At 38.9% G+C, this 21,925-nt stretch overlaps 1 protein-coding gene across 1 annotated transcript in view; it reads right to left on the reverse strand.

The window, feature by feature from the left end:
• Antxr2 (anthrax toxin receptor 2) overlaps positions 1-21,925 on the reverse strand; it is a 146,330-nt gene that overhangs the window by 59,814 nt on the left and 64,591 nt on the right. The window contains exons 11-14 of the mRNA NM_133738.2: positions 21,181-21,259; positions 16,109-16,204; positions 4,669-4,710; positions 3,744-3,839 (exon numbers count right to left, since the gene is read on the reverse strand). Coding sequence (NP_598499.1) covers positions 3,744-3,839; positions 4,669-4,710; positions 16,109-16,204; positions 21,181-21,259 — 313 coding nt within the window. The remainder of the gene's footprint in view (positions 1-3,743; positions 3,840-4,668; positions 4,711-16,108; positions 16,205-21,180; positions 21,260-21,925) is intronic.

The following is a 21,925-nucleotide window of genomic DNA, read 5'->3' on the forward strand; positions in this document are numbered from 1 at the left end:
AAGACCTAATTCCAATAGTCCTCAAACTATTCCACAAAATAGAAACAGAAGGTACTCTACCCAATTCATTCTATGAAGCCACAATTACTCTGATACCTAAACCACATAAAGACCCAACAAAGGAAGAGAACTTCAGACCAATTTCCCTTATTAATATCAATGCAAAAATAATAAAATTCTCTCTAACGGAATCCAAGAATGCATCAAAACGATCATCCATCATGATCAAGTAGGCTTCATCCCAGGGATGCAGGGATGGTTTAATATACAGAAATCCATCAACATAATCCACTATATAAACAAACTCAAAGACAAAAACCACATGATCATCTCGTTAGATGCTGAGAAGGCATTTGACAAAATCCAACACTCATTCATGATAAAAGTCTTGGGAAGATCAGGAATTCAAGGCCCATACCTAAACATATTAAAAGCAGTATACAGCAAACCACTAGCCAACATCAAACTAAATGGAGAAAAACTCGAAGCAATCCCACTGAAATCAGGGACTAGACAAGGCTACCCACTTTCTCCCTACCTATTCCACATACTACTCAAATTCCTAGCCACAGCAATTAGACAACAAAAGGACAAAAGGGAATACAAATTGGAAAGGAAGAAGTCAAAATATCACTATTTGCAGATGATATGATAGTATATATAAGTGACCCTAGAAATACCACCAGAGAACTCCTAAACCTGATAAACAGCTTCAGTGAAGTAGCTGGATATAAAATTAACTCAAGCAAGTCAATGGCCTTTCTCTACACAAAAGGATAAACAGGCTGAGAAGGAAATTAGGAAAACAACACCCTTCACAATAGTCACAAATAATATAAAATACCTTGGCGTGACTCTAACTAAGGAAGTAAAAGATCTGTATGATAAGAACTTCAAGTCTCTGAAGAAAGAAATCAAAGAAGGTCCTTGGTCTTGTGAAGATTATATACCCCAGTACAGGGGAATGCCAGGGCCAGGAAGCAGGAGTGGGTGTGTTGGGGAGCAGGGTGGGGGAAGGGTATAGGGGGCTTTGGGGGTAGCATTTGAAATTTAAATGAAGAAAATATCTAATAGAAATGTAAATGAAAAAATCTAATAAAAAAAACAAAGGGAAAAAATCTTTTTTTTTTTTCAAATAAGTCCTTCCCTAGATAATCTAACACTGGGAATAAAATCTTTGGACATAACTAACTGAATTTAAAACTCTAAAATGCGTATGCATTTCATGCAGCTGTAACTTCACAACTTAATGTAGTAAAACAAGAGAAAACAGGAGACAAGATTGTTTAGTGAACACAACTCAGAGAAACAATCTAGAATGGAGCAGTAAGTAGATAAAATTTAGAGTCATTCAGAAAAATCGCTCCTAAGCCTAGCCTTCACAGATGAAACCATAGACCTTGTGATAATTAGAATCAAATATCACTGCAACCAAAAAAAAGAAAGAAAGAAAGAAAGAAAGAAAGAAAAGAAAAGAAAAGAAAAGAAAAGAAAAGAAAAGAAAAGAAAAGAAAAGAAAAGAAAAGAAAAGAAAAGAAAGAAAAGCTGGTTAAACTGGATTTCATCCAACATAGCATGCCCAGGCTCTGATGACTGCACACATGGCCCTCAGGAATGGAGGCCTAGAGAGATTTAAGAAGTTTGCTGTCTTTGCCTCATGAAGGAGCTTCTGAGTTATAATCAATCATCCCCAAACGCTTAATCTTAGGCTCTAAAAACCAGAAGGCTCCTCGTAGAAGTTTCTTCCAACTCCACAAAGGAATTAGTGCGTGTATGTGCGCACATGCACACACACGTATAAATCTTTAATATTTTGAGTTGAACACATTGAGGTGGCCTAAAAGTAAGGGAGAAAGAAGAACAAAAATCAGTTGCTAGAGAAGGTCTTGGCAGAGTGGGTATCTGTGGCCTCATTTATTACAGGGGAGATGTGTAACCACAAACTTCAGAGATGACTTCCTCCCCTCACACTTGGCTTCCGTCCTCAGCAGTGAGTTTCATAACTTCCAGAGTACACTTGCACCACTAAGAGTCTAGATAATTAAGGAGCAGGTTCATAATTTAAAAAAAAATAAAAAGTCAGTTTCAGGAGAAACTGGCAGAAACACCCATGTGAAGTTATTAGGAATTGTAGTAAGTGTGTCTGTTGTGCTAACAGATATCAAAAAGCTCAGCTCTGGCTTTCTGCAAACTCCAACCCCAGAAGGTTTAAATAAGCATTTGATTTAAAAGACTGGGGTCTGGAGAAGCAACAACAACAACAAGTATCAGATTTGACTGACTAGAACCTGAATGCTGAAGTTTTGTCCTGCAATTCAGACCATCTCAGACCTTCTATAATTAATTTACTTTCTCCAGCTTGAGCACTTGGCAGGTTTGACTGGGGGAGCTGATACAAGCAAGCATTACGGACTTGATTTTCCCACTCTGATTTTAAATTCACATTGGATAAATTTTAATAATACTTAATTCTCAATTCAGTTTATTTTGTGTATTTTTATATTGAATTTCATTGTAAATATTGGTGGGGTGGTTTTTGTTTTTTATCTTTTTAAAATCTGTTATCATCCACTTTATCATTGCATCAATAGAATAGTGCAGTGATGTGGCCAAACTGTACAAGATTCATGGACACAGACTCAATGAAAGTTGGCTCGTTCTTTTTCAAAAATTTTTCCGCAACTGAAAAGGGAGCCCAGGTGATGCAATTTCACACTCTGGAATTCAAGGACTCTTGAACTTTGGGTTACAGGGTTCTGGGAAGCATGCATGCTCTTTCTCGAGCATAAAGAAACTGCTGCAGTTTGGATATGGAAAGTCCCCTAAGGACACATGTATTAACGTCTTGGTCATCAGGAAGGCTCTTTCGGAAGGTGACAGCACCTGTAAGAAGTGTGCCCAGAAGGAGGTCTAAGACCTTTTTAGGTCTAAGGCCTTCATAGGTTGGGCCTGTAGGGGGTGATAGCAGGACATTTTTCCTCTTGCTTCTTACCTGCCCATGGTCAGCCTGGACACAGGGCCAGAACCAGGAAAGCTTATGTACCCTAGGTTAGAACTCCAAGCCAAAATAAAATTCCTTCTTTGTAAGTTGGTTTATCTAAAGTGTTTGTAACACAAACCTACTAATACAGAAACTCCCAATGGATCCTTCTGCTCAGGATCCATTCGCAGGCTCATGTTACTCTTTTCTTTAGAAAGAATCTCCATCTTTGAAATACTGGACTAACAAAAAAAAAAAATAGTTCAACATAATAAATACCTGAAGTATTAACTGGGATAGCTGGTAACTAGTAAGTAAGAGCTGTTAAATTTTTAAATGTGCCTCTTCTGTATTTGTGATAAAGTCATATTCATGGTGTTGACTATTGCAAAAGAGAATTCTCTCAAATAGTAACTAACTGTTAGTTCTTTTCAAAGAAGAGCATTGTTGCAACTGTAAATGACTGACATTTTTAAAGTTGATGTTCCAGGGTTTTTTTTCCAAAGCAGTGAGGAAACCCATAACTATTTTTATCCTTAGCATTCATAAATCTTATCAATGCAGTCCTTTGATTGATGGAGCCTGCTGTTCTTCACCAGCTCTGGACATGGTTAGGATGTTTCCCCGGAGAAGCAATGTGCACAGAGAGGACCCAGTGCTGACTAAAGAGGGATGCAATTATAAAAAGCATGGTGTCTGTGGCTGGAGAATCCTACAAATGTATACTTTAGATCAGTGATTTCTCTTCCTTTAAGAGACCAACCTCCATCCTTTTAATTCCTCCAACACCTCGACCTCCGTAGTAGGAAGCGTCCACAGTCGGCCACTTCTTGTTGGGCAAAGGATCCTCCTCCTCCTCCTATGGAGACACAGTTTTTAGAAGTGGATCTAATTAATTTATTAAAATATTGCTTAGTCAGAGGTGGGTCACAATGAGATGTTTTAAATTATTCAATTGTTATGGAAAAATGAAAAAAAATATACATGGGATATACAGTGTGTTTATAATTTCACACAACAATTCAAGTACTGTTCTACAAGGTATGGTTGATCTTCCCCTTCATCCGATTCTCTCAGCATCACCCAGTAACTAACAGACGTTGCCTTTTGAACTGAGCATTGTGTGTCTAAAGCAAGTATGCTCATCAATTCAAACTTGAAAGGATTATTCAACGTGGGGCCACATTTCAATTGCTTCATGTTTCAGTATATATGTAACTTTGAAGTATAAAATTTATAATGAAAAGACAAACATTAAAGAAGCCCTGAAAACACACAATACCAAAACATCCCTTCCTTTATGTTGCTAGTACGATGACAGCGAACAGAGTGATACAATAGCAATTATCACTCTGAAGAAAGCAATGACACCTTTCAACAGCCAGATTGGATATTTTAACAATTTTAGAGACGTGTCATCAGGACCATTAATACATGATTATAAAACCGTATTAAATCCTCATGTACTTTCGATCCTATAACCAGTCTGTCTATGTCTACCCATGAAGGGCCGATTCCTCTAGTACCTAGTATCTAGAAATCATAAGATAAAAAGTTGCAGTTGGTTTATCACAAATCAAAAAGTACATACTTGGCTGTCACAAAAATAGAATTGGTCTAATTTTGGAATGCTACTTATATATAAAAATAAAACAGCCCCTGTATCCCTTTACCAGGCATTCGCTTACCTCCATTGGTGCAGAAGGTGGTGGGGGAGGGTCCTTGATAACCTGTCACAAAATAGAACAAAATAAAATGTAAAAGGTTCCATTGCATAAGGAAAAGTAAGAGTGTACAAAATAATGGCTACTGTGGCAACTCCAGAGACGGGGTTAAGATTTACGACAAAATGTTAGTCAAATGAAGCTGACTTAAAGTTATGAAGTCTATAGCCCCTTTATTAAGAAGGGAGTATTTTTATCTTTACCAACCTGCACATCCAGAGGAAACACTATTGGCAGCATTTTACTCAGTAAGATCAAAGCCAACCCAAATTTCTTCCCAATGTTCCCTTCCAGTGTTCACTCTTTCCAAAAGCAGACTACAAACGGAGGAAGAATCAACAAACCCTTTCTTCTTTCTAGAACCTTCTCCAAAATCTTCCCAGGTTCAATAAATTCCTTGAAATATTTCTCTACCCTCTCTCTGCCATGAATTTCTGTCTTCTCAAAGAGGATTATAATTTTTATGATATTCACAGATACCTCTGTCTTCCTTCCCAAGATATATCAGAGTTCTTGATTTTATCTAGCTTTAGAAAAAAAAAAATCTCCTTGGACATGCCAATTCGAGTTTCATGTGAGCCTTGCCTTCCCTCTGTGTTCCCATGATTTATCAGGGTGAGATTGGTATAAAATATTCTTTTAAGGATTTAGGGCAGAAGACAAAGGGGAAAGTCAGAGGTAAAGGGGGGTGAATGGGGTGGAAAGATTAAAGAAAATGAGGAGGAAAAGGAAAGGAAGGAAGGGAAACAGGAATGAGGGAGGAAACAGAGAGAAGGAGGGAGGAACCACAGAAAGAGGAAAGATAAAGAAATAAGAAAAGATTTTTTTATTCTGTTCTCGCTGTCACAACTCAAAATCAAGGACTTAGAATTCCATGAACTTTAAAGATGTCAAACACATTTTTCAACTCATGCAAAGTACACACAAACCAAAACTTCAATATTCTAAAAATTCCCTACCTAGTAGTGGTTCCAATTATGTTTGGACAGCTGCAATAGAGAAATTCACTGCTTCATAAAACATCATTTAACTGGCAAGAAACTCATCATTTGAAAGTTTTTTCCCCACACAAAGCCAAAACTTCTCTTTCTAACAGTTTCCACACTTCAGCCCTGGTCTTGGAGTCTGGAAAATGTGTGCACACAGGCACATATACATGACACAACACACACACACACACACACACACACACACACACACACACACACACTTTTACTTCCTAATGGAAAGAAATGCTTGGTTTTAGAGGCTAGAATATTTACTGCATTTTTATTTGGGAGCTAAATACATAACTCATTTTTAATAAAATGGTTATGTGCTACCTGGGTTATTCTGTTCATTTTCTTTAGTATATATATTCATGAGTTGATATCATAACTACAGTTCCCTTAAGCTAAAATAACATTTTAAAATATGGCTGAATGGTTATATTCAATGGTGTTTTGGGCCAAAGTAGTTGGAGCCTCATGCTTCCTTGATTCTTCTCAGTGTTTTAATTGATGGGTTTCAAAAAAAGAACACACAAGATTGGTAGGGGGATCTGGTAAGAGAGAGAGAGAAGAAATTGGAGGGGAGGGATCAGAGGTGAGAGATTTCATCAAACATATCATAAGCATGTATGACTTTCTCAAAAAGTAAAAGGCCATAGCAGGAAAATATAATTACTAATAGCCTTGCTCTTGGTAGTCTATCATTACAATACATTTTCACCAATGGTTACGTGAAATTCTTGTGGTAAAAATTAAACAACTAGCACCCTTAGGTCCCTTTAGCAAGTCTTCATTCTAATCTGTGTTCTTCTAACAGGAGCTTATTCAATTATCCCCCCCGCCCCCAGTCAAAATGAATTCAAAGTTCCAATGCACATAGCTCAAATAAAGTATTGGAATTTATTGAAAGGCTTTGGAATTTGCATCTCTCTTGGTTTGTCACATGTTCTCTGGAGTTCTCTCACCAGAGAAAGATCAAAATATACCCTTCTCTCCCACTAACACCGAATATATCTGAGACCACTTTCGTTTCATAGTAAAGATTTGAAATATACTGTTATAGCATGTGCCTCTTGCAAGGGCAAATATAATTTAATATAAGTAGAACCTTTAGCTTGATCATACCATCCTGAAGATCACTGCCCAATCCCACCACTAACTCTCCCTTTTTATTTCCTAGATGCCCACTAATAGAGGAAAAATTGAGTTTCAAATTAAGATCCTTCTGTGAGGATGCAGAATTAAGAGCAATTACTGCTCTTGCAGAAACCCAGACTCATTTGCCAGAACTCATGTGGTGGCTCACAACCACCCAGAACTCTAGGTCCAGGGGAACCAACGCCCTCTTTTGATCTCTGTAAACTCTTTTGTTCATGTAGCACAATGCATATACTCAAGCACACATGCACACACACATGCACACACACATGCGCACACACACATGCACACACACATGCACACACACATGTACACACACATGCACACACACATGCACACACGTAAAATAATTTTATATTTAGAAATTCTTTATGTGGTCACTTCTATCAAACTTAGCCAGGACAAGAGGTACTTTTGTGTGTTTCTGTTTTACTGGGAAGCTTTTACGTTTCGAAATCCATATTATGGAATTTCCAAGCCTCTTTGGAGTAGATCTATATGACCCAACAGTACTCTTGTCAGAGTTCTAAGGTCTCAGTGTGATTGGTAATCAGTATCCACAATGCTCTGCCTCAATATTCTCTCTCTATGGATCTTACTCCAACCAGATTGATAATCCCCCTAATCCTTTAAAATATATGGACATTAGTGTTTTAGGTCATGATCAAGTTTCAAGTGAAATACTGATAAAAATATGAAATTATACAGAAAGAGCTCCATCATAATAAAATACTGCCAATTTCAATAGTCATCATTTTTTTCTCTGTTAACCAATAAGGCTAGAGAACCAGTGGATTTAACAGGAGTAAGAGATCCATACAATCATCCCAATTTTCAACATCTTGGAATAAACTGGATTAATATTAGGTCCTCTCCAACATGAAGATGGTTATAAGAAACTAAGAATACATACATCACAATATTTCTTGTTTCTGTGACTTTGTATAATTACATATCAATGTGTGAGCATGCACCTTGTATTCATCTCATTCCAGAAAAGATCCTATCAGAGGTTATTTCTTCAGGCAATATGAAAATGTTGATGTGTATGACCAATTTTTAAATGTAGAGATATGCTAAAGTCTGAAAGTACACATGCTTAATAATGAAAATGGGGCCTTATGTTCTGCTTCAGTCAAGCCTCAGTCTAGTGAGTAAAGAGACACACCCTTCATCACAACAAACGGTAGGAAGCTTCAGGACAGGACCCAGAACCCCCAGAACCAGGGTGGGACCATGTTCTCTTACTAACAGTGTCTATCCTTTCCTTGTGTTGTCATGTGGTAGACATTCTGTCCTCTGTCATGTTCATGAGCCTGTAAGACTACTCTGCTGATGCCCATTTTAAGCATAGCCAAATAGAAAGCTCTAATTTCAACAATCCCCCCACAAGTATATACAAAGAAAAAAGACAAATTTAAAATTCAGGTCTATCGCTTAAAAAAATCTACCTCCAAACACTGAGTTTAGTTCCACTATATGCGATACATTCAAAGGAAAGGTTGGAAGACCAAGGAAAAGTCTGTGGTATACCAGTTGTTTTCTAAGCAGTGTTACTGGGAAATCATACATGCTAGAAAATTAGTTTCATGAAGTGTGTGCTAGAGATGAGGTTTACACCATTTCAGAGCATTGCACGTCTGCCTTTAGACCCAGCACCACTTAGAAATCTCAGGACAAGAAATAAACTAGTTCTCTTACATTTCAGAATATTCCTCTCCACGCTACCATGTGGCCTCCTAAGCAACAAAAGGGGGAAAAAAAAAAGAAAAGAATGCGTTGCAAATTGTCCCTAAAGCCAAAAATTGACAGAAGTCTACATGGAAGCAGTAACCCTGCATGCCAGTAAAATTAGTTTGTGGGAAAGAAAGGAAAACTTAGTGTGGTCCAAAAGCATTAAAAATAACAGTCGTGAGAAACTCACTCTTACATTAAATAGCACAAGAGCACATTCACTCCAGAGAAGAATGTATCCATGTGCACCATATTTCATGAGAATGTGCAGGTTTTAAAAGGCATAATATTGCCTAGTTGCCAGGATTTTTTTCCACTTAGCATCCTTCAGCTCTGTATTGAAAATTCTGGAAAACACTTCCACCACTTTATGAACCATATGGAGAATTTGAGTCTCCTCCAATTTTTTTTCCGTTTGTTATTATCATCATCGGGGTGGTGGGGGGGGGGGGAATTACATCTCGTCTCCTTAGCTGCTAGAATGAAGATTTCAGTTTGGAGGAGAGCCGATTTCTTAAAAATTAAAAAAAAAAAAAGTTAGCTGCTTCAGGCAACAGTCCTTTTGATCGGCTCATTAACACTTTTCAAATGTTCGAGTGATGTGGGCATTCTTTGCGCGAGGAAATGTCAGCACGGGAGCCTGCAGCCAGCTTGATGCAATCATATGTTCTGATACTCAGAAAAAAAATAGTGAAAGAACTGTCAACATTGAACTGCTTTGGAGTTTTAAAATAAGATACAGTATAATGACTGTGGATAAGTAGTGTTTCAGAAGTAATTTTTGCCAGTAACTACAAGAAAACCATCTAAGAGCTACAAGCCTGCAGACAACGTGGAAAACACTCTGAGTATTTACAGGATTTTAAATATATATATGCACATATATATAATATATATAATAAAATATGTAAATTATTTTCTCTTTTCTCCTTGATAAAACTATGGATCAAGGGCAGTGCGCTTTTTTTTTTTTTTTCATTCTAGACTACTTAAACCCTAGGTTCCCTTAGATTTGTACCTAGAAAGTCCCTATCCAGTTATCTCACCCTTCTTTTCTCTCTTAGCAAATTCAGTAGTCTTCAGAGAGTCTTACCTTGAACCAAAAAACCAGAAGTCAGAAATCTACACAGTAAATACAACCTATAAAAGTCACATGGAACATGAGACGAACACTATAAATGTGTATCCTGCCCGCAGTTGCAAAAGATGCTGCTGTCATACATAGACTAAGAAGAATTTGATACTGTTTCTAAAATAATGGTGTTGGAAAATATCACCGTGGAAGCAATACATCCTAGCATCTATCACACTGTATGAGGCAACTGAACATAAATCATTTTAATTAATGGTGCAAGGAAGGCATATTAAAATTTAAATTACTTCTGTTTTATTGCGCATTCCTCCCAAAATCAGGCTTCTCTGAAAGTAACTCAATAAAAGTACCAGGAGCCCTCCTCAACAATAAAATGCAAGTGCAATATAGAAGTGTTATTACTTGTAAAGGGAACAGCACAGCTGTTGCTGGCTAAGAAAATTATTCTATAGAGCTCTGGTCGGAAACATGACCATGAAGTTTAACTTGTAAGTAAATTGTTCTTTCAAAAGGACACTTTTAAGTTGTTTTCTAATTTAAGAGTCACAAACCCTTTCTGTAACATCCTAAGTGCCCTAAAGACACAATGAATGAATGTAACAGTGTTTCCTTGAGAATGGAGAACTTTGGCTAAGGACACTAGGCTAACACCCGACTACATTGTTTCCAGCATAATCAACCTTATTTGCAGCTGTGTACCATGCTCGTTGACAATAATCCAGAAAGCCTCTGTTTGCCACCTCATTAGCCTTACATCTGTAATTCTGTGGAGTGTTTGGCTATCCCAAATGATGCTACTATCTGGCTGTCTTTTCTGCTGTCCTGTTTAGTGAAACAAATCTGCCAGAAACACAACGTGTCCTCTAAGCTAAACAGAAATGAAAACATCTACATTTTCTGATAGCTTATTGCCCTGCTGGAGCTGTTCACAAACACCACACAATCTACAGATGACGAATGGTAGGCCTGGTCATCCAGCTTCTTGTTAGAGCTCTCTTGCTAAAATATCAATAGATAAAACCTCCTGGGCCAAATTGTCTCCTGTTTCTGATTCTGTATGAGAGCCAGGCATGCAGAGGGCACTACCTGTGGCATTTTCAGTCACCATCACCCTTCCCTCTCATTCTTAAAACGAATGGCAAGACAGAAAAGTATAAACAGTCACAGTAAAGGCATCTTGAGTGGCTAGTTTTTAAGAGACTCCTCTGCCTTTTCTTTTGTTTCTGATACTCTGCTTTAACAGCCTGGTGAATCTACAGAAACATTCTCATACTAACAAAGAAAAACTCAAATGCCTGGGATTTGGAGTACTTCAATAATATTAAAATTATATTATAGTTGTAAATATATATTCATTTGTCAAATCTATTAAAAGTCTGTTTGCAGGAACAGACGTGCTTTTTATTAACTTACTAAATAACGAGACCAAGTAACTGACACAGTACCTATCATACATATGAAGTAGATGTCTTAGTCAGAGTTTCTATTCCTGCACCAAACATCATGACCAAGAAGTAAGTTAGGGAAGAAACGGTTTATTCAGCTTATACTTCCACGTTGCTGTGCACTACCAAATGATGTCAGGACAGGAACTCACACAGGGCAGGAACTTGGAGGCAGGAGCTGATGCAGAGGCTGTGGAAGGTGCTGCTTACTGGCTTGCTTCCCCTGGCTTGCTCAGCTTGCTCTCTTATAGAACCCAGGGCTACCAGCCCAGGGGTGGCATCACCCACAATGGGCCCTTCCCCCTTAATCACTAATTGAGAAAATGACTTACAGCTGGATCTTATGGAGGCATTCCCTCAAGTGAGGCTCCTATCTCCATGATAACTCCAGCTTGTGTCAAGTTGACACACCAAACCAGCCAGTGCAGTAGGGATGCATGTAAAATACATTTTAGAATTACCTGAACTACAGATGTGTTATAGAAACTGAGTTTTCTAGTGGTGACAGTCTTCAGAACTCCTAGGACTTCCAAGGACCATAAGCCAGTAATGAAGGCAAATGATAGATTTCCACTACTAGTAGGTACAAAGACTGATTTTCCATACAGATTCATAATCCCTCTGTTAGAAAATGCCCTGTGGGTTGCATGCAGTGGCAACTCCATAAGAGCTAAACTGAGTCTACTTCAGATTTTATTACAATGATGCATTCCAATTTGATGGAAGTACTAAATGTGTGTTTTCTATTGTGTGTTCATTTATAAGAGACAAGTTTTCAGGGAAAATGAAAGAACCAGGCACGCTGGGAAACAACTACAAATTCCTTCCAGCCCAATATGTTTCCACAGCCAACAGGACTTATTTTACAGCGAGCAACAGAGCTATTTTAAAGCTGATGTGGGTAGATACAGACACTACATCTCTCAGAGTCTGTGATGACATTGTTCAAGAAGATGCCCCAGAAGAAGTATTTACTGAACATTTATTTGTTATTTGGTTATGTTGATACCACTGGGCATATTTATAATGAATAACAATCACAGTGCCTGTTTTCATGAACTTGCTGAGCTATTATGGAAGATAAAGTTTAAATAAATAATCATACTAACTATTTGCTTATTTAGACATTTGCTTACACATCGTCAATAAAATGTACTATTTCACCCTATGCATTGTGACTAGACTCAGTATGAAATAGTGCAGAAGTGAAGCTTCTGATTCTCATTTGTTCCTTGTGTCCTGGAATGAAGCCGTACAGTTAACGGCCATATGCTAGCTTCATAGATACCGTGTTTATCTAAATGTCCCATGCCTGCTAGTCTCTGCCGGGCAAAACACCAATCTCTAGCTTTCTGGAAGAGTCACAGCACCACAATGAAATTTGTTAGTCACTTCTTACAGGTAGTGTCATCCTGAAGAACCTGTCCATGGATCCTGCTTTCTGATGATGCTAGTAATACATATGCCTTAGACATTTCTACGAATTATAACCTGACACTGTTTTGATCTCACTCTGAGACAGGAAGTCTATTCAGTACGTAAAGCATTATACATGCTCTTTGACAGTTAACCATAATGAACCAAAAATGCTTTATTCTATTTTTATTTTATTACATTTATTTAGTACCATAATAGGAATATGGAAGTCAGAGAACAACTTTGGGGAGCCAGCTATGTCTTTCCACATGTTGGGTTCTTCCAGCTATTGAACTCATTTCATCAGGCTTGTTGGCGAGTGCCTTTATCCCTACACCATACCTCCTGCTTTCCAAAATCTATAGCCCCAACGAGTCATTTCCAACTTGGGAATATCAGAATCAGTCTAAAGATACAATTTTTTCTTATTGCTGCAACCAAGAGTCATCAAAACACATGTGGTTTAAAACACTAAAGATTTGTGTCCATTCACTCCTGGAGTCAAGAGTTTGAATTGAGTGTAATGGAGTTAAAAGTTGGCTGTTGGCTAGTGGCTTCCTTCTGCAGGCTGCAGGGGAGACTGCCCCTTGCTCTCCCAGCTTCTGCTCATGTCAGTGTTCCTTGGCTTGATGTCTGCCTCAGTACAATCTGTCTCCGTTGCACTGTCTTCCCTCTTTCTGGTTTTACTCACAAGGGTTGTGGTTACGTACAGAGCCCAACTAAACCATTCAAGACAACGTCTCTATTGCAAAAGCCTAAATCATTCTGTCCTCAAAGCACCTCAAGTCTCTCGAGTGAGTGCAAACTTCTAAAAGACACAGGACGCCCTTTTGAATGAGGGTCTAATTAAAATCCAAACTGTCTTCTACCGTAGGTCTCAGCTTAGCACTTTTCAAAGCATACCACAACACACACACAAACACACACGCAGGCACACACGAAGGCATGCACATACATACACACACACTCACATACACACACACACATGCAGGCACACACGCAGGCATGCACACACATACTCACACACACACACACTTACACACACATGTAGTAACACACAGGCACACACACACACATGCAGGCACACACACAGGCATGCGCACACACACACACACACACACACACACACACACTCACAAACACACTCACACACACTCACACACACACCCCTGAAATGCTCTTTATTAACTGCATATTTTCTTTCTTCTTCAAAACATATTTGTGATCATAGACACAGTCAGGTGCCTCTGACATTGTTGCCCTTCACATGTTGCTATTGGGTACTTACGGTCCTTCATTTACATGTCTAGCCCACATTTCTTGCTTCCATATTAAAATATGAAGTTTCATATCATATTGAAGGCATATATGAGTCTCCAGCTCCTAGCACAGTAGTTGCCACCTTCTACATGGTCAACACATGGTCATCAAAGGCTGAAGGAAGGATCTTGCCTGCCCCGTACCCCAGCTTTTAAGCCTCATTAGAGCACATTTGCTACAGTTCACATCCCACCCAGGTGGGACTACAAGTTCACACTCAGGGCCTGCTGCTTTTCATTCTGTTTCCAAGTGCAAAGCAAAAGTGGCTGATCTGGCCAACACATTTCAGTACTGATGGGACGCCATGCTATTTCTGCAGCTAGGAACTCCTCCCGAAATCCTATAATGTGCCTGAAGGGACTTCTCAATGCCTTGCATAACACAGGTTCCTGGTTTATTATCTGCAGGGTCTCAGGTTAGAACGGACCTGTTTCACAAGCTGATGCTAGAATTTCCTTTATAATATCCAAATTTATGTTCTAAAGCTACATTTCAGAATAATAACAACTTCCTGAAAATGGTCCATATCAGTTTTTTTTTTTTTATGTATCTTTAAGGGAACAGTGACACACTTGGACACTTTTGCACCCTGTGACCAATAGTAAATGAAATTACTACCTAATGAAGGGAGGAATCTGCCACCGTGAAATTTAAATTAAAAATGCAAGGAGCACAAATCACATTAGGGCACCTTTTTGCTTTTTAATTTGAGACTCAAGAATGCCATCCACCCCAAAATAGCCGTGTCTAAGGTAATCAAGATTATATGGGGGAAACTTTTTGAGCATAAACTGCTGTGGCAGCAACTTGATGAGTTCAGCAAAGAGACAGGAAGCGTCTCGTCCCTCCTGATGTCTGAGTTAATGCCTTGCCTCCTCTGTGGGCCAGCTACCTTGAGGTAAGGGATCCTAAGGCTGCCTCAGGAAAGCAGACTGCAGTACAGGTGGTAAGAAACATAGCCAGAATATAAACCATTGCCTGATACTGTGAGAAGTTGAAATCACTTAGCAAAGGGAAAGGAGAAAAACAGTCAGTCTTTTGTGTGATGAGATAATGAAAGTGTGCTCACGTAAGTAACACTCTCAAAACAAGAAATACACGGAACACACTGACAGATTTTCCTGGGATAATCTTTTCTATGATAAAATCTAGATAAAAGGGATTAAGTAAAAATACATACATAAATGTGTGTGTGTGTGTGTGTGTGTGTGTGTGTGTTATGCACTATTATGTAGAAGGCTGAATAATACCTCTGTAGGGATGCCTGTAACCTAATCCCTGGTACTGTGAATAAAGTACCTTACATGGTTAAGGGGTTGTGATGATTAACAGCCCTGAGATAATGGGCCCATCTGGGATCTACAGGTCTTTAACATTGGGTAGCCTTCCCACTTGGATTCAGTTGGAGAGATCTGTAAGTCAGGGGGATATGACACAGAGGGACTGACTCTGGCGTGATGAAAGACATCACAAGGCAAGGAATGAGGCTTCCTCTTTAAACAGGAAGTGATAAGGAAAACAGACTCTGCCCCAGAGCTTTGGAGAGGCATGGGTCCCCAGGGAAGCCCATCAGCCCAGCAAGCCCTATGTAAGCACTGTAGTGGATTAACCACTAGATAAAGATGCGAGGTTCTTTTGTAAGTCATATGGGTAGTGACCTATTAGGAAAACAGAGGGAGTTCCACAGTCCAGACTTTTGCATGTGCTTTCTGTAAACGTTAAAATGGCATAAGCTGTTTGTCTGTCTCTAAAAGGACCTGTTTAACTGATAGCCTAAGTTGGCATTGGACTTACCTCTAAAACACGTTACAGTTGTAAGATATAAGAACATCGTGTGTAGTAGACCTTCAAAGATATGAGCCTTTAAAACAGCCACAGAACCTGTGGTTCTCCTGATGGTGGTGGAAAGCAGCATCCATTTATCAGAACTATCCTTGAGCTTGAGTGGAAATGACTTTCATCCCATCTACCTCCAATCTCCTGACACTTCTGTCCACCAACCTGAGCTCCAAATTGTCTTTGAGGTGGGCTTTATGCTACAAGTATTAGCAAGTATTTTCTAAGATTTACTATAGTTATAAAATAATGGAGATTCAAGTTGCCAATTAAAACGTTGCTGTTGTAATTGCTGGATTAATCCATTCCCTAATTAATTTGCGGGACCATGTGACATTGATTCATATACCAGGCCTTACTTTGTATCGTAGTGCTTTGAAAAAAAATTAATAAGAGTTGAAAATTCTTCTTACCACTTTGCAGCAAAGGGGCCAAAACCACCACATCAAGGCAGCACCCAAGAGCAGCAACAACACCAAAATAGCTACGATGGCTGCAATCCCATTGGTCTGTAGAGGAAGAAAATAAAGAATCAAAAGTGAAGTTTAAGATCAAAACCCACAAGCTCTTTATCCTTTGTAAGAAGCCCACACTGGGTGAAAATGGCCAGACAATATCAGACCGAGATTCTGTTGCACTCTTTTAAATGTTATGAATGTATTTTTCTAATTGTAAAGTTTTTTGTATCTCACTTATAGCATGTTATGTCATGCGAAGATGGTTAACAAGACATGCCGCATCTTCCAACATGCTGCAGACTGATTTAAATATGTCTTAAAAGAACGTGAGAGCCACAACTTTTGAGGATTAAACAAATGGTCCCTTAGGGACTTTTGTGCTTAGGCAACAATTACGTTGTTTCAAGTCCAATTTCTTCCAGGCAAAGTTTCCCCAGGTTTTATGGTGATACAACAGCAATTACTTTATGTACTTGGAGGGTGAGGTAGATATAAAATGCAGGTTGATAAGAAAACAATGCCTGTGTCTCAGTGAAACTTCAGTCTGATAAGTCCTTCCTCTCACTGCCTTCTGGTCACATCTGACGCAGGCAAGACCTACACTTATGTTTCTCCACTGTCTGTCCACCGAGCTCCTCTACCCTTTGGGCACCTGCTCTGGGTCCAGCCTGTAAGCGGCACTGTAGCAACCACTGAGTCATCCTTCAGGCCTCAGGCTAACTGTTTCCAGTAGGAACCCTTCCTAAGAGTCCAGAGCTACAAATGCCCCACGGGATCAGGCGACACATTTAGACAGAATCCTCCTACATGTTAACGACAGTGCTTTTACAATGGAATTAACTATGACCTTTGGATGATTTAATTCCATTTTTCTGTCCTGACTGTGCATCTCCTAGGAATCCCAAGGCCATTTACCCATCAGCTTTACCACTTGATGCTCCTTGCTTGACATTTGCAAGCTACATACCAAGAAAGTGAACTCCAAATCAACAAGACTCCACGTGATGACACAGGTGTCGAAACGGACATCCACACTTTCATTTCATACACAGAACTGGGCACTGACTTTACATGAAAACAGTGTCTCTTCCAAACCCAACGTCTCTGGGACTCCCAGGAAAGCCATTTTAGTTGGTTGTCTTTTGTTGGATTTGTTTGTTTTTAAGAAGGAAAGAACTCAGGAAGGAAAAACAAAGAGGAAGAAATACTCTATCGAGAACTTTAGACAAGCATCTAAATACCGTCTTCTTAAGGCGAACAGAAGACAAGTGAGTATAGATTGGGAAAGAACAGGAAGCCCGTCCTCTTTCCCCACACGTTGAAGACTTAAGATACAAACCACACCACCCCCACAGGCAGTTACAGTAAGTACCGCACTAGGAAGGCAGGAATATGCAGGACAAGCACTTCCTAGAAGAGAAACTGCAGTGGACTCTGGGAGAACCCTATGCATTCTTGGTCTTACTTTCAGCGACAGGATCTTGTGGAGATCCTCAACCCCTACTTAGGCCTGGCAACTCAGCAATATACTCTCAGTGTGGATGTGCTGTACACCTTCAGGGAGAACTCTGTGAACATCCAGATCTCCCTTTTTTCACATTTATATCCTTTTCACAGACGAGGAAATGCAAATGAAGGCCACGAGTCAGCAAAAACTGTGGCCGATTTGTTCTTCCTACGCATATTCAATGAACAAGAAACTCACAAACCTATGCAGACTTTTGAAATAAATATTAAGTAGATAAGCACTTAAAATTCTTGATTTTTTTCCCTCAAAATCAAGGGCCTCTATTAGTAAGACTGACAAAAAACAATGTGTCTCCACAAAGGAAATAGATGTATAGTGTGGTGACACTATCCATAGATTCCAAAGACTTTCTGCAAAATGTAAAACTAGATTACATATATTCTAAAGAACTACAGATCTCACTTCCCTTTGTCTCAGCCAAGCATGATGGAAAATCAGTTGGGAGGAAGCAATGATTTAAAGCTACCTGACCTTGCTCTGAGTCTGTTTGTACTTATCCCAAACACTAGCTGTGCTCACTGTGTATGAACCCCAGCTTCCCCATTTCCCTTGTTTTCATTATCAGAGCTAACATCAGAGCATGGAGCGATCAGTGTGATGAAGGAAGTAATTTCATTGTTCACATAACTTTATAAACAATTAAGGAAAGACGAAGAATGAAAACAAGAGTCCTATGAGCTGACGCCAAGGTGTGGACCTGAAGCCAGATGAGGAAGAACATGAAAGTAGGTCTTGTCACTCCTAGAGCTGTGTCACGATCACAAACTAAAAGTGTCCGGCTTTTACTTAGAAATGTTGTCAGTACACAGACCTCCAGTTGAAAAATCCTCAAAAATATTCAACTCATGATTGTCATTTTTTTTCTTGAATTAGATGGATTCGATATATGTGACAGACATCTAAAAATGCTTTCCCATTCATCTAAACCATACCTGAGAAGCCAATACCAAAGGCAAGACTGTTAAACAGGTGCCAAGGCCACATACTGAATATGCACTCCTGTAGCCAATGTGTAATAGAGATGGAACTCAAACAAATAATGACACTATGAAGTCTGAGGAAGGAGACCCAATAGACACATGGGGGAACCTGGCAGGCAATGCTTGAGGAAGGATGAGCAGGTGAGGGAACTGTGTAGTCTCAATGAAAGGCCTTTCACAAAAGAAAGAAGCCACTGTGGAGGGAGCATAGAGTCTGAGAGAGTGAATGCTACCTGAAGGGACCCAAGAAGGCAAACAGAAACCTCTGGAAGGCTGAGTCCAGTTCTCTAGTAAACATCACATGGGATTTGGGTTGGGTGGGGGTGACTCCCACAATCACTTTGCAAAGAAAGTACTAACATTTGTAGAGGCAGAAGCTTTTATAACATCACCACGGAGGGACCACTGTCACTCAGACACATCTGTCATCAAATGGTACCAAAAGGGAACTCTTCATATTCTACCTCATAACTGATCATCCTTCCCACACCTCAAGGAAAAAAAAAAGGAACTATTCTAAATCTCCTTCTTACTCCCATGAATTACATTTAAGCTCTTTAGACAAAGGGCTAAAACTTTAAAAATCTATTGAAATTTAATCTCAGTCATCTCCACCACCACCACCCAACCCAGGGGTACTCCTTCTTTCCCACGCTTCTTAGACTACAGGAATGCTACAAGACTTGGTGTCAATATTTTCATTTTGTTCCTTTTCACACAGTGGCTAGAAGGATCCTTGTAAGCATTAAGTGTGTGTCTCTGTTCGAGCTTCTTCCTGTAACTGGGAAGAAAGTCTCAAGGCTCACAGTAGCTCACACGGGATCAAATATCCTACCGACCTCCCACCACAGAGTCTTCCTCATCAAGACCCCACTTTCCCTGCCATGTTTCCACTCTTCTTTAGAAGCCGTCTCACCTCAGGCTCTGGCCGACCAGCCTTTCTGCACAGACCTTCCTGTCACTCACGGTCTTGAGAGCTCACCTCGTCACCTTTCCAGCCTTGACTCAAAAATCATCAACTCACCAAGGCTCAACTTGATCCCTTACTCAATGTGTAATATTCCATCTCCAGCTAGTCCCCACTTCTGACATACCAGAGTTCACTTTCTAAACAATTTATTCTTCAACAATTCTTTATTTTAATTCAATCAAATTATTGATTATTTTAATTCAATTCAATTAAATTATTTAATTCAATTTTTTTTAATTCAATTTACTCTTTAGAATATGAATAATTCTCCTTAGAGCTCGCCAGGCTCGGATAAGTTGGCTGTATACATCCATCCCAGATGAGCCATTCTATTTCAGAGTCTCTACACATCTAACTGAACTAGCTCTTGACTACAAGACAGAAACAAATACCTGTTTTCCTGCCTTCCAGGAAGAAAGATTTTTAAAAGGGGGAAGGGTGTGAAGGAGGGTGAGAAGGATGGAGAAAGAGTGTCATTTTAGGGAGCTAAGCCCTGAGCAACTAACCTCATAGTACAAATATTTGTTAACCTCGATCAACCACATCCTGAGAGGAGAAAAACCAAAACATTACAACATCCACAAAACCTAGACGTTGCAAAAAAGAATTGCTATTCACAAAGCAGAAAGAAATGTTAATAAAATTACCCAGAGAGCTTAAAAGGCTCAAAAGCCTGTGTGGAATCTTCATTTCCTACAACATTGTCTTACTGTAGCAAACAGAAAACCCTGAAGGGGCAACATTGTGTGTCTCCTGAATCAGTGCATTAAAGCATGATATGGGAAAATCTTAAGCTTGCTACTTTAGACTTTTGGAGGAAAAGAGAATTTCTTGGTGTTCCTTTATTTGCATCTTACAAATACATATACATATATTCTATACATATACATATACATGTATTATTCTATATACATATTGAATAATAGATGGGCAATCAGTCTAATCTAGTTTAGAGTGTCCTGTTTCTGTGCTCAACAAACCAACATCAAAACTTTCTGTCAATATACAAAATTAACTACCATGGGGAGGTGGGGGGAACTGCCTCAATGGCGTTTATGTTTCAAAACACTGAATTCTGGGTGATGCAAAGAAACAACCCAACTGAAATATAGTTTCAAATTTCACTACTACAAGCTCTCAGAATGAGATTTTTTACATTAGAAAGCACAGACTGAGTCTACATAGACAAAATGAAAATGTCACCTGTTGAAGCTCACCAGTAATTTCAAAACTTGATTAACATTTTGGTTACTAAATTCTAATCTTCATAATAGAAAAAATACTTCCATATTTAACCTCCTAAAAATAATGCTTCATTTCTATTTTCTTACTTTTTTAAATCTAAAGTATGACTTTGGGGGATTTTATAAAATCTAATGTATATTAGATAGCCTTTAAAAGTGATAAAAACAGAAAAAAATGAAGATAAATTCTACAAATGTTTTGTTGTCGTGTTGTTTCTCATGGTTTGTAGCTTCCATGTTTAATGAAACTCTAGGATTTATCTCATGATAAAACTCTTTTTAAAGGTAATTAGCTTTTTACTCACACATTCTGTGGCTGTGATTGTTAAGGATCTTGAGACAGCAGACTTCCCATCATTATAGCTGATTGAAACTTCAAGAGTTCTACAAGAGGAGTGAAGAAGCAATAATTAAGTCAGCTAGAAGATGCTGGAAGTGAAGACTTCTTAATCTTTACCACAGCTTTTTAAAGCAATCAGAACTTTCATAGTTTCACAGCAGACTCAAGGCAAATTGCTTTGGCAAAAGTCATGGATCTAGGATTCTACCTGATTTCGAACCTGTTCTATCACCACTGAGGCAAGAGGAAATGACACCATGAACATTCTTATGGTGCCTGTTCCCTCCATGTGGTAACTTTGCTCAGATCTGCACAGGAACAGAGTCACAGAGAAAGGTAACATTGTTTAAGCTCAAGTTAAGATCTTACTCAAAACTCATGAATATTCCTGTTAAAAATATTTCTTCTAACATACCCACTTCAAAAACTTTCTTAAGAAGAAAACAGTGTAAACCAGAAAAGAGGACTTTTGAATTTAACTGAATTTTTGCACTATTTCAAAACAGAATGCCAAAATGGCCTTTTGTTGTTGTTAAATCAAATTGCTTATTCTGCAGAACTTGGTGTTTGTTTTGTTCTGTTTTCATGACTAAGCATAACTGAATCCAGAATAAACTTTCCTAATTTTCAAGTCCCATGCTTTTACATGAGAAGTCAGATGATAGACACAGTTCTATTTGGAGAAAGGATTATTTTTATTCATTCTAATA

Source organism: Mus musculus, chromosome 5 (assembly GCF_000001635.26).
Source record: "Mus musculus strain C57BL/6J chromosome 5, GRCm38.p6 C57BL/6J".
NCBI classification, from domain to species: domain Eukaryota; kingdom Metazoa; phylum Chordata; class Mammalia; order Rodentia; family Muridae; genus Mus; species Mus musculus.